General features: G+C 45.5%; 1 protein-coding gene across 2 annotated transcripts in view; it reads left to right on the top strand.

Moving 5' to 3' along the window:
- Nucleotides 1-13,474, top strand: part of ULK1 (unc-51 like autophagy activating kinase 1) — a 79,693-nt gene that overhangs the window by 31,404 nt on the left and 34,815 nt on the right. For both annotated transcript variants that reach the window (XM_086474041.1, XM_086474042.1), the window contains 3 exons: nt 4,917-4,975; nt 8,855-8,937; nt 13,384-13,434. In XM_086474041.1, coding sequence (XP_086330167.1) covers nt 4,917-4,975; nt 8,855-8,937; nt 13,384-13,434 — 193 coding nt within the window. The remainder of the gene's footprint in view (nt 1-4,916; nt 4,976-8,854; nt 8,938-13,383; nt 13,435-13,474) is intronic.

Raw genomic sequence — 13,474 nt, 5'->3', positions numbered from 1 at the left:
GAGCCAATTAGACACCTTCATGAGGATGCAAACCAAAAGGACTCTGGTGTTATCTGCAGTGAGGAGGAATGAGCTATCTAAAAATAAAGTAGGGCTTCAAGGGGCTGGGTTAGATGAAGAAAAGATAAATGTGTGGAAAGGCTGAGGCAGCTGTCAATCTGGAAAGTGCTTGTAAATCAAGACAGAGATGTCTGTGTGTGCGTGAATGTGAATTCTAGCTGTCTCAAAGTTAAAATTAACTGTAGCTGGGTCACCCAAGGCAACTTCCCAGAGCCATTCCTGTCCCTTCCCTGCCTCACTGCACGCAGACAAGAAAGCTGCTGATGCTCAGATGTGAACAGTTGGTAGGATGGCTGGTGGAGCTGTCTTAAGGAGCTTTTTGTATTAAACATGCCCATAAACAAAACAGTGAGACTGCCATAGGGATGAGATTAATGGGATTCATAATCCCTATAAACAGATTTGCTGAGCACTGTATTAATGTGGAATTGTTAATTTGCCTTGCCTAATAAGTGGTCTGGACTTGCCTCTCTTCATTTCTGTCACTGAGGACAGCACTTGAACAGTGTCTTTCCTGGTCTTGCTGACCAGTGCTGAGAAGTGCCTCAAGAGCTTAGTGGTCTTCTCTTGTCCTTACCTGAGCTGAAAAGATGGGGACCCAATGCCCGCCATGAGCTGATGTAGGCCGTGTAGATGAGTGACAACCAGAAGCAAAACTGGAGGCAGAGAAGAAAGAGTTACATAAGGTCTAAAATATCTTCCAAAACCAATTTAATCCTTGTCAGATGAAGTTTCAAATATGATTAAGTTAAATGACCTCAGTCTTCTTTTTTTTCTTTTTTTGCGAGGGAAGAATCACACTGATGTTCTGGTGGTGTCTGTTGTGTGACCTCTTTAACAACTGGGCAGCTCTTGGTAAGCAGACACGCTGCCAAGCACATGCACTTTGTGTCAGAGCTGTCTCTGGCAGCGGCACAGGTCCACTTGGATGTCAGATCCTGCTAAGGCCCACGAAGCCTGGTTGTCTGCTGCCTGAGCCCTTGCATGAACCTTCTCCTAGCTATTTGATGGACATGGTGGTGCTGTGTCTGCAGGAGAGTGAGCCAGGGAGCAGGGAGGTGACAAGAGAGGTAATGCAAGTTTTGCTGCCTGGTCTGGCAGCTCTGAAAGTGTTAACCTGCCTGTTCTTATCCTGGCTAGCTGCTAGGTGAAAAATTAATTTCTAAGCCTGGTATACCAAGGACGCAGCTTTATTTCTGGGTTAATTCTGCCTACGTAAGTACTGGGATTATGTATCACTCACAACAACTGCTATGTTGCAAAATGGGCCTTGAGGAAGACTAGGGAAGGGAGGCTTTTATACCCAGAATTTGAACTCCTGGTTTATTTGTTAGGCAGGCTGCTCTTCTGTTCCCAAAGCTGTTCCTCTGGACTGTCCTCTGTGAGTGGGGACAGGTATTCCTGGCAGCAATAGGTTATTCTGCTGAGACTGGGCACAGCGATTGACTTATAGTCAGTGAGCCATTGGCTTTTGGACCAGTGCTTGTGGGTCTGATACTGCTTTGTGGGAGTAGAGAGAAAAACATCCATGGACAGCTAAAGAAAAAGATTTAGGTTGGTTGGTTGTGGTTCTTGTGCTTTCAGGTTCCCTCAAATACCAGTCACTTAGTTGTGGGAGTCTTAAAATATCAACTGCTAAGACTGCGCAAGCAGAAGGTATTTGCAGCAGGTTTACAAGCTTTTCTTCAGAACTACTGAGCTAGAAACGTCTTTATTTCCTTTTTCTTTCTAACCTATGTGAATCCCTTCTCTGCACCTCCAAATCCCTGGGAATCCCAAAGGGGTTCAAAGGACAGAGCCGATACTGTACACCTGCTGTGAAGCGTTGACTAGACAGAGCTGTTCGCTGAGGGTGTGAATGCCTCTGGCCCTCTTCTGACTGAGCGCCGGGCTTTTGCATCCAGACTTTGCCCAAGCCCAACAAATCCAGTGCTGAGGGCTTTTGGAAACACCACTCTGCCTGCTTTTCACGTGCAATTCACTTGCAGGCAGCCAGCAACGAATGGGATTTGGCAGGGTTATGCTGAATGCCTTTGTTGGCTCAACATATTTCCACTGCTGCTCGGGACAAAGTAACAGAGTGGCAGGATTGAATTTGTCCAATTGTCTTTATATATAGAAAGGACAGACAAAACCAGAGCCAGTTCCACTAATGCAGCTGCTCCATAGTAACATGAGAGGGGGAACAAGGGCATGAATTGGCCTGCTGATGTGTCTCCTGTTCTTGGGGAAAACTGAGGTGTCCATTCTGCAGCCCTGTTTCTGACAGATGGATGCTGCTTTACAGGTAGCAGCTCACTCTGTACCTTGAATGGTCTAGATGTTAGGTGCCTAAAATGTGCTTTTTCTGGTATTTTTCTTGGGTAGGGAGTATCTGCCTGAAAAGTAGATTTCACATTAAGTCCTTAGCTTCCTAGAAGAAGGAATTCAAGTGACATTTTTAGTGTCTTGCAAACATTTCTGCATTTTTTTCCATGATTCTCAGAAGTACTATTTATGGAAAGAAGAGGTGAGCAAAGTGGCTGGAGGTACCAGTGCTGTATGAAACGGATGCTAACAGCAGGAGTGCAGTAAGCATGTTACTGCAAGCCTGGGAGCCTGCTGCTGGGAGCAAAACTATGTGACTCAGTTGATTAATAGTGAAGTTACATGAAGATGCAGTTGACTTTACCGAATTAATGGTGTTGCACAGTTGTCTGTGCTGGGCACTCACTAAAATGACACTATTCCCCAGCAGGCAGCCTTGAATTGTGGGCTCTTGGGGACAGCCCTGGTGAGGAAGCGTGGTCTGGGTGGGTAGGAGCTTGACACTTTGGGTATAGTCCTTGCAGAACAAGTGGGAATTGTACTGAGACAGCAGAATGTGGAGAAACAATGTCCCTGCAGGGTTATCTCTCCAATTTGTACAAAGGCAAGGGGAAATTTATTGAGGATTTTGTTTCTATGCAAGCTAGTGCTTAGAAACCCTTTCTAATGAAGTGGGGTTTGCATGTGTGCTGCTTTTAATATACTCTGTCTTTATTGCCAGGAAAATTTCTGACAAAACAGTGTTTGAAGTAGATCAGAGCTTTATTGTATTTGTGAAACAATTGAGTTGTTGCGACAGGAAATGAACAGAGCAAATGGCCAAGTCCTGTATCTCTGACGTGAGCAAGCCCTTCGCTTCCCTGCAGTGGAGTTCTGTTTCCTTGCACATTAGGTCTGTCAGGCATGTTTTTCATCATGCAGAGAGTTGTGGCCAAGCCATTTGGTGCTCTGTGTATGCTTGCCTCGTTAAAGTTTGCCAAATAGTAAGAATCTAATTACAGGGCGAGATCTGCAAGGGGATAGGTGTAAATCGAGTTGAGTGGCAGTGATTGGAAATTCTGATGCAGTTTGGCATCTGTGTAGCAAGGTGCTTTGCTGAATAACATTCACTTTAATGGTGAAGAAAGTAGTTTTGTACCTCCTGTTTGGGTCCCTGCTGTGTCCTTGAACAGCAAAGGTTACGTTATTGCAGAAAGGAGAACCGGGAAATCTTTCTTATTTCCTTCTTTTAGGAATCCAGTAGCTGTTACTGGTACAGATTGCTAGGAGAGCTGTGAAGCTTGTGTTGCTAAGACTATGCAAGGAATACTGTCCTGATCAGTACTACACAAGTCTATCGATATTAGCAGCTTTGTTTTTTCTTGAGATTTTGTACTGAGCTCTCAGTTATCCTTCATTTTCATCTTCCAACCAGAGGGAGTAGGTGATGTTGAAACAGCATTTTGTGGCTGCTTTTCCAGCCGTGCTGTGTTTAGTGGTATTTTGATGACCATCTGCAGATTGGCTTGTCTGATTTGCCATTTTAAGCATCTTAATTGACCTTAAATGCTTCTAATTTAGAAATGGAGGTAGGTGGAAGGCTCAAGGGGTTTTTTGAGCTTGCCCTGAACATCAGGAGAAGCTGCCTGTTGCCTTCTTGTTCACACTTTCCTACACACTCTGCTGCACCAATAACTGATTGCAGATGAATCTCTCTGATCTTCCTTCCCTGTTTATGTGTGCCTGTGTCTGGGTCATGCCAGCCAGCCCTGCCTTTAATAAAGAGACTTTGCCTGAGCGGAAAACCTTGAGACACTAGGGTTAATTTACTGCCCTGTATTATTCATTGCATAAAAACAAAAGCAGAAATGACGTTAGGAGATTTTTATGTGTCTGCGCTTCTATACTGGCGATTTTATTTTTAACCTCAGCCATAAACCTCTTGTTGTGCCTAGCCTTTTTTTTTTTTTAATCCCATCTCTCAGAAATTGGGATCTTTATCATCAACATCCCCAGCAGTTGTGTGTATTACTGCACAAATAGGAGCTGTGGCTTGAGACCTTCTGGCTTCCTGGAATTAAAGTAGAAAATCCTAATTCAGTTGCTGTTTCCCCATGTTCCTGGTCTCTTCACAGATCCCTTGCCCATCAACAGGCTCCCTGCCCCTTTTCTAAATGCCCTGCAGCACTAATCCATGTTCTCAGCGGGATCTGCCACTCATCATTTGGGATTCCTCATGTCTGCAATTATTTAGCCTCCTGGGTGAGGCTATTAGGCCAGCTCAGACCTGAGCATCAGAGCCCACTGTAATGAAGCTCAGCCCTTGGAAGGGGGAGAGCAGGACAGAACCAGGTCAGGCACAAAAAGGCAGCAGGCTGATAGACTGTATTTTCACACTGGCACAGTGCTGGCTTTTCAGTCTAAAGCAAGCTGCAGGTTCTCATTGTCTGTGCTGGTTCAGCAATTGGAAAGTGCCTCTTTGCTCTTCAGAGTAACTGTGAAATAGAAATGCTCATCCCTTTCCTTCACTGTCAGCTGCTTCATGCACTGGTTTTCTTTCTCCTCCACAGGCCAGCAGCCCACAGGATCTTCGCCTCTTCTATGAGAAAAACAAGATGCTGATGCCGAAGTAAGCATTTTCCAGTGTCGCTGTTTGTATGCACTTGTTTACTCTGTATTTACACCTGTCCTCACATGCTCCTGGCTTGTCACTCAGGGAGGTGACTGTAAAATATTTGGCCACCTGCCTTCATTCCTTAAACCAGCAGTGATGTGGCCCAGAGAAAGTCAGACAGGAGCAGGTTGTTGGAGTCTGTGTTCTCTTGTTCTGCAGATACTACTTCTCTCCTACATAGCAAAAATTCAGGATTGTTAGTGATTTCAAGAGCCAGCTAGTGGTCCTGTCCTGCACATGGCTCCCCTGAGGGTGGGAGCCTTGGGAAGAAGTCATGGCAATTCTTGAATCATGCGAAGGGCCAAACTGCAGTCTCTCTTTTAACCTGCTATACCTGACTGCAGATCCCATTCCCGTGTCTCACGTGTCAGGGCAGCAACTGCTTGTGTCCATCCTGCTAATAGGAGGAAATACTATAACCTTGATGGAAATGGACACTGCTGCAGTTTCCAAGGGGAAGGTAACTGCTTTCGTCCCGCTGGGGTGTATATTACCTAGCTGCTCAGTGCTCTGATTTGTCAGTATATTTTGGTTTTGTTGCTGTGGTCTTTCCTTTTGATCTTTGAGGTCTTAAAGCAGAACCTCATGGTTACTCTGAAAACCTCAGCCCGATACAGAGACAGGTCTGAAGTTCCAGATTATATATACAAGAATTGGAAGGCCTTTTTTAACCGGAAAGTTAGCCTCCATTTGGCAGAGCTGCTAATGCAGCCACATACACAGGAAGTTCATTGAGTTGCTGTTTATGGATTTTTTGTTTTCCTTTATAGTTCAGACAGCTTCAAGGGATAGCAGAAGGAACTGTCAAGAAGCTAGAGCTCTTATCAATGGCTTGAGCTATCCATTTATTTTCCCTTTAAGTACTTCCTCTTTTGATTTGGGGAGAAGGGACAAATTTCTACCAGGATTAAATTTAGGCCATCTGCATATTCTCTTGGGTTGAACCAGAGGGTGTGATGGAGTAAAACACCCAAACAGAACAATTCAAAGCAAAAACACTGCCACGCAGTTGGAGCCAGTTAGTCTGTGTGAGCAGAAAGTAAAGCTTCTGTTTCCCCTACACAGCCTAAAACATGGCTGCTCACCTTTGTGGTAGTCCCTCTTACTAAGAGAGAAATTAATCCCTACAATTAATAAGGTTCCTTGTGTTGATCACGCTGCCCTGCTGCTGCATTGGGTCATGGTGCCTGCAGTAGGAGGCAGGCGAGGGGAGAAATGAAACTCAGCTGTAAGAGGAGAGCATGTCTGTTCTTGTAGGGATTAGTCGTTCTCCTTTGTGAGTCCTTTATGCAGTCTGCCTTTACCATTTTCACTTATCTCTGCTTTTTAACTACCAAATTCCACCAAAGTTTTGCTCCAAGCCCATTGTTTTTTCACCACAGAAGTTAGAGCCAAAGTGGCCTTTGTGTAAATGCCGATTCCCTGCTTTCCAAAGTCAGTTTGTTTCTCTAATGTGAGCTGAAATCTGTGCTATTTCCTGAGTAAACATGAATAAATTGCCTCTGCCAGCCCTGCCAACACAGGTTGAAACACAAACCACTCCAGAGACCTCCTTCTCAGACTGCAGCAGTACCAGAGTTTGGTTTCATTCTCCTTGGGGCTAGGCAGGCTGGCACCCACCTCCCCAGCATCACTGGGGAAAGTGATATGTTTTGGTTTGGGAACGGGGTGGGGAAGAAAAGCTCATTAAATGCTCACCAGCGGTCTCTGCCTGCTGGGCTGGTGCTGTTGTTGACAGGTGAAAATGCCATTCTGAGGTGGGGAGCCCATGTCAGTAGGAGAAAGCCCAAAGGCCTCATAGTTTTAATAGCACTGATCTAAATAGCTGACATTCATTGTGCTGACTAACGTGGTAAAGTACATTCTAGATCATGGAGGCAAGGAGGCAGTTTTGTTGCTTGTGTTTAAAAGATGGCCTTTGAAAATAATGCTGTAGCGTAGCAAAGCTTGACGTGAGAGATAAGAGGAGGCAAACAGGCTGTTAATCTGCACCGTCTTGGGTCTGTGTTGTGACATCTGAGGACTACTACTTAACCTGCCTGTTTCTTGGCTTTAAAAGCATGCAAAAGCTGAAGTCATTGTTGGGAAATGGACTCATTTTGGATGAGAGCTTTATGTGTCATGGATAAATAAATTATGGCTGATAACACTGGAGGACTGCAGGTCTCCAGCACTAATGTATTTTTCAGGAGACTGCTAGCTGTGGTATCTTGGATTATTCTGTTACTCAGTGTGCTTCTAAGGCACACCTTTTTTGACAAAAGGGTGTTTTTTCTTGGCTCAAACTGAGTCTCAGTTTAACTGCATCACTTCCAGAGTCCTGGTGGCTGCCTCCTTTGTCGACCTGGGAAGGTGCAGGATACCATTCTAGTGTCAGGGATGGAAAAGCAACTCGTCCAGTACAAAAAAGGATGAGGAATGCTTGCCATCATTCTCTCTTCTAGGAATCACTGGGCTCAAATTCCTTCATCAGCAAGGCCTAGGGCTTCACAGAAAAATAACGGGGTCATACTGAAACCTATAAATACAGACCTTGCCTCACATCTCCAGTTTCACTGAACAGCAGTCTGCTAGTGCTGCTTTTCCCCCTCTGTTTTTGTTCTAGCTTCTTTTTTCACCCTGTTTGTGGCAGGGGTAGAGTTGGTGGAAGGGTTGTTTCTCCGTGCATCAGTCGGGCTTGGCTTCGGGGCGGTGAGTGCTGCCAGCCCAGCGAAGTGGAGCCCTGCCCGAGCGAGCCACGTGCTGTGCTACTGAGCAGGCTGGGGCTCTGCGCTGTTAAAATCACTGTGCTGAGCACACAGGCCCTTACCTCAGCTGACCCGAGCGTGGGGAGAGGGGAAAGCCTGGCAGAGGGCGAGGGCCGTGCTGGGCACAGCCATGATAAACTGAGTCAATACTGAAAGGACTTGGAGCCACCTACGCTTCATTTGGAGAGGTCTGCTCTGGCTGCAGGCAGGGCCTGGCTGCTGCAGCCCCTTCCAGTGCTTCTGGGCAGGGAGGAAAGTCAGCAGAGCTGAATCCACTTATGCAAGAGCTGAAGTCTGCTTTCCCTGCCTTAATCCATTCATTTATTCCCTGCTTCTTGCAATCTACTGGAGTTGTGAAGAGCTGCCCTGGCCTCTCCCCCATCTGCTTGTGGGGTGAGGGAGAGCACGATGATTCAGTAGCTCTTTTGTGCTGCAATGGCCATTGAAAAGAGAATTTTTTTCCAAGCTATACTGGAAAGTGGGCTAATAGTTGCACTAATTTTAGCTTGCTCTGGTGGCAGTTGCTCACATCATAGTGGCCTTCAGTTTAATAGATGCTGTATATCAGGGAAGCAAATAGACAAAGGTTACTTGTTAGTCTTATATAAGCTGTATTGAAAAATAAATGTCATAATAAAATGGTAGTAATTGGTGATACATTTCACCACCAATGTCTTAATTGGAAGCTTCCCCTTGGTAACAGCTTCATTTTAATGACCTCCTTATTCTCATTAGAGCAAGTAAATGAGATTTTATGTATGTGCAAAATACTGCATGTTGAATGGGCTTAGGTCAGAACCAGAGGGATGACATGGGTACCACTGTGGAAGGGAAGGATCTGCAGATGCTCATGGGAGAGGCCACTAAAGCTATATTGACTGTAGCTGTAACAATGATGATGGGGAGTAAAAGCCAAACAGATGCAAATAGAGATGTTTCTGTGCAGCCTCTCTCAAGTGAGCTCCTCTTATGTTACTAGCCCAGCAGGCACAAAATGAGTTTGCATTTGCAGGTTGCCTTCCTGAATATGTAAAAGCTGTTTAAGCAGACTGCAAGTCTCTTATTTTGCTTTTGTTTTCAATCCTAGCATCCCCAGGGAGACATCAAGCCACCTGAGGCAGCTGCTGCTGGGCCTTTTGCAGCGTAATCATAAGGACCGCATGGACTTTGGTAAGACCTCCTTCCAGTTTAGTTCTGCTGCCTGTGTCGTCGTTTGTGCCATGGCACTGTACAAACTTCTGTACTTTTGGCTAGTACTAGGAGAAGCATCCAGACACCTGGATTTCACCTGGGGCTGGAAGACTGCATAATCTTGGGTTTTTCATTATATGTGCTAGAGAGATTAGTGCTAATTCGAGTACAGTTTTGTAAACCCAGAGATTTGGCACACCTTCAGCAGATGTTTCTTACTTGTATTTCCTCTCCTGGCTTCTGCTTTTATAATCTCTCTGAACTTCTATTGTGTGAAGTATGATACCAGGTGAAACGTGTGTCTTGTGTATCTGTGTTCTTTCTCTGTCACAGTTCCTTCCCAAAGCTGCAAGCTGCACTCATTTAATGAACAGTTAGGTTAACACCCTCCATTTCTCAGGGTCTGCAGTGATAATGTGAGCCAGGAGACCACAGCTACTTCCAGACCCTTCCCTCCTTCATGTTTCTGTGGAAGGATGCCTTGGTTCTCATAAGGGCTCAGGCTGGAACTCTTGGCTCTTCCTGTAGAGCTGTGTGTCAGTCTCTTGACTTAGCTGGCATGAAGCTTTCATTTTTTTTGATGTCTTAGTTTGTTCTAAACTGAGAACAATCGTTATATGCCAGGCAGTTCTGGCTTTGGCAGCCTCTTCCAGATATGTCTAGCTGAGCCAGAAGGTCTGAAGAACCTCTAGTGAAGCCATGCCCTCCTAGAGGAAAGCAAGTAGAGGTGGAACCTTTCCTAGAGCCCCTGAAAGGACCAGGTCATCTAAAGGCGACTCTTTGGTCTTTTATTCTTCCCCCTCACCTCTCCCTTCCCCTTAGGCAAAGATAGTCTAGACCTGTTTCAGGTAAAAATCAGGATGTGAATATTCTCTCACCAAGGGAGTTGGTCCTGGTGGTGTCTCCTTTGAGTGCAGAGGAAAACAGCAGTGGAAGGGGTAAGCTTGCCCCTCAGCCTTTGTGTTTGAATAAGGTTTGGTGCTGGACCAGCCTGTGCAAGCAGTTTTCCTGAAACAAGGCTTCAGGGCCAAAGCCCATGAATTTGTGTTAAGTATCAGGTGGGCAGTATCACAGCAAGTCATAGAACTTTCTGCTTTTTATAGACGTTACCTTTTTTTACCTGAAAATAGTGTGGGTTTGATATTTCTGTCTTTTGGAGGTTGTTCTTTTGCTGCTTATCTGCTCAGTGGATTGTTTCCTGCTGGGCAGCAAGTGCTAGTCAATGAAGAGAAATCTTTTTGCGGCCTCTGTTATTCTTTTGAATTAGAGGTTCTGGGAAAGCCTTTCTGGGGACAGTGTCACTTGGTTGAAGCAAGAGTGGATAAACGAAGGCTGATCATAATTATCCAGTGCTGAATGTAAAGGACTGGTTATTGGGGTGCAGAAGTGAGAAAACAAGCCTTTGGAAAAGGGAGCTGTTGAAGCTACTGAGATACTGACTTGGATATAAGCACACCTGCAGATCTTCTATCTCAGCTGTGGATCTCTACCTCTTCTATCATGCTGCTGTGCCCTTCAGAAGAGTGTATCTGTGAGGTTCCTGCTTCCCTGCTGTCAATAGAAATTGAGTCTGGTAAACCTTTTTAGCCCCCCGTAAGCTGTTTTTGTACCCCTTGGGAGTAGACTGCATGAGTCAGTGTCTAACACTTGGAAGTTTGAGCTAATAGACTTTGATTTCACTCAGGACAACAGTTATAGCACGTCTTGCTGCATTGAAATTGTTGCCTGCTCTTATGCAGGATCCTTTTCTCTATAAATTGGCACGTCCTTGGAAGATATAACTGTTTCTCAGAGAGGGTTTGTGAGTATATTCTGTAGAGAAGCCTACGTTTGAGATAATTCCTGGTGCTTTGTAGAAGGCAGATCTCAATGGCTGTGTAGAATCCTTTGCCATATTCTAATATCTCTTGTCAGTTGAGAGGAAAACAAATACCAGAGCCATGATTATTTACAACAGTACGCTTCCTCTGCATCCAGTTGTATTTTTGGTCTCATCTACCTCTGCCTCCTCTCCTCAGACTCTGCTGAAGCATCTGAGCTTCCTCCATGTTCGTGACACAACTGTTTTCCTTTCCCTGCTGGTGCTCGGTCTTCAGCTCCTCTATGTTCCTGAGAGCTCAGAGACTCTCTAACCTACACTTACTGAACAGACCTTTCTTCCTTTCCTTACAGTGTCATCTCAGGAGACCTCCAGGTGATGCCACTTGCCAAAATAGTAGCAGTGCCTAAATGAGAGCACTGCCCTGTGCCCAATCATTGTCATATTTTCAGCTGCTGTTTGTGGGCAGCTGTGCACAAACTGGTAATGTCCCACAGGTCTGGATCCTGTCTGAAGCAGATCTCCCCCTTCCCGTAGACAGACGCTTTTTCCTTCTACTGGCAAACTAACTGTGGGCTGCTTTCTTCACCTACACTATAAGAGGTCTGCTTTGGCTGATGGTTGGTGCCTTTGTTCACTATTCCTTTACCCTTCTGCACTCTGTAAAGTGAAGATTTGTGTGTGCTACTGGGTCAGGGATGATTCCTGAGCCACTGTCCCCAGAGGGGGGTGTCCTGCTGCTCCTTGTTTGCTGTACTCTGCCTGGAGGTGCACTCAGTGTCCTCCACTGAGCTCCCACAGAGCTTAGCCAGTTCACACAACAGCAACACATAAGCTTGAAACTTCATTTACTTGTGTGTCTCAGCTGCTGTTCTACCAGGAACTGATGGTCCTTGCAATCTCAAGATTATCTAGAGGAAAGCCAGGAGGCTTTCAAGTTGCAAGTTTCCTGGTGATGGTCACAAGCAGGGCTGTTTAAATTTTGATTTGCAAGCACAGCTAATAAGCAGTTTGGAAGGGGAAAGTGGAAGAATCAGCTCAGCTGAGGGATGGTACCTTCTAGAGGAGCAGGCTGAAGAAGAAGCAGGGAGCTCCAGCAGCTGAGCAGCTTCTAGCAGGATAGGGATGTTCTGCATCCACAGCAGATCTAATCTGTGAGATTCTGGCTTTCCCTGCCAGACACTTCCATCATTTCTGTTGTGCTAAACTCCAGACCAGTGCACTCTGGCTGCGGGACCCTGGCATGGCAGTGTCAAGGATGGGCTGGGGAGAGAGGGATTGTTTTAAGTTTAAAATGAGACAAACAAACCCATTTGCTACTTTCTGGAAAGCTCAGTTGCCAAAGTGAAGCTGTTTACAGAACACAGAAGTTTGTAAACCTTGGGTGTTGCAACAGGAAATCCATGCTGGGAAAACAAGTCGAACTGCCTGCAGTTAGCCAAGTAATCAGTGTTGATCCGTGACTAACGCTCCTGAAGGGCTGAGTTGCTGATTGTGATAGGAGAGGACTCTGGCATTGAGCTGCAGTGGATTAGAGATGAAGAAATTGCGGGGTGAGGGGGTGGCTACTTGTGAGGACAGGTAAACATGTAGAGGGTCTCCAGCAAGCCAGGATGAAAGCTTTTCTTGGCCTGGATCTATAGAATATCCTTCTGTAATGCGTGAGGAAAGGAGCAGTTGTGTCTGGTGTGAAGGGAAGAGTTCTGGGCTGTTACTCTGTGGTGGCCTTTTAGAAAATGCAATTCTGCCTTCGGTGCTGGATGCGTTTGGGGGTGTGTCTAATAGAAGATCACTCAGTGGAGGTCCTTTGTCCATCATTCCTCCTCTGTGGAATGAGTGGCAGCACAGTGTGGTAAATATAGCTCCCCTGGATTGCTACCATTAGGGTGACTTGCCATCCTGATCAGCCAGGGCCTTTGTCTTTTAGTGCTGCTTTGTGCCTTAGGATAGGAGCTTTTGATGCACGTGCACAGACGTGGCCATGCCCAATCTCAACAGTCACCCTATATGACCCTCAGTAACTGATTCCCATTCCTACCAGTGTAAGCTGTTGCAGGGCAGAGGAGCATTAACAATTAATTTAATATATTCTCCCTGGCAGCCCAGAGTTGTAGCTTGTAGCAGAACCTTACTAAGTTCTTTAGTGCCTGTGGAGAAGGAAAATCCATTAGTACTGGTGGTGAGTCCCAAGGTGCAAACGCTTGTGTCCTTTGTCCATGCTTTTGGAAAAATTTTTTTTTCCTCCTGTTCTTCATTCATGTAATTGCCTCAGCTGACTTCCAGTCTCCACCTCCCCCCAGCTGATTTTGCAGAGATGGCTGGTAGTGGAGGAGACACTTTTTTTTTTTCCCCATCCTTAGGTAGCAATCCCTGGATCAGAGTAATTTCCCCATCCTTTTTTTTTTTTTATGGGTAGGTCCTGCATCCACTCCCCAGTTTGCATTCTTGACCACTATTATATGCAGCTGCAGTCAACTTCCATGGTTGACCAGATTGCATGGAAAAATCAGTGTCAAATACTGTAACTTGTGATGCTTTAACTGCTCTGTAAATGTCTTGCAGTCATTTCCTTTCACTGAGTCATTGTTCTTGATTTTTTTTTTCAGATGAATTTTTCCATCACCCGTTCTTGGATGCAAGTGCCTCTATGAAAAAATGTAAGTGCTGCATTTTTGATTATGACTCTCTTTGAACCAT

The sequence above is a fragment of the Leptosomus discolor genome, chromosome 16 (genome assembly GCF_034619465.1).
Source record: "Leptosomus discolor isolate bLepDis1 chromosome 16, bLepDis1.hap2, whole genome shotgun sequence".
Taxonomy (NCBI): Eukaryota; Metazoa; Chordata; class Aves; order Leptosomiformes; family Leptosomidae; genus Leptosomus; species Leptosomus discolor.
This window is presented reverse-complemented; position numbering and strand designations above follow the sequence as displayed.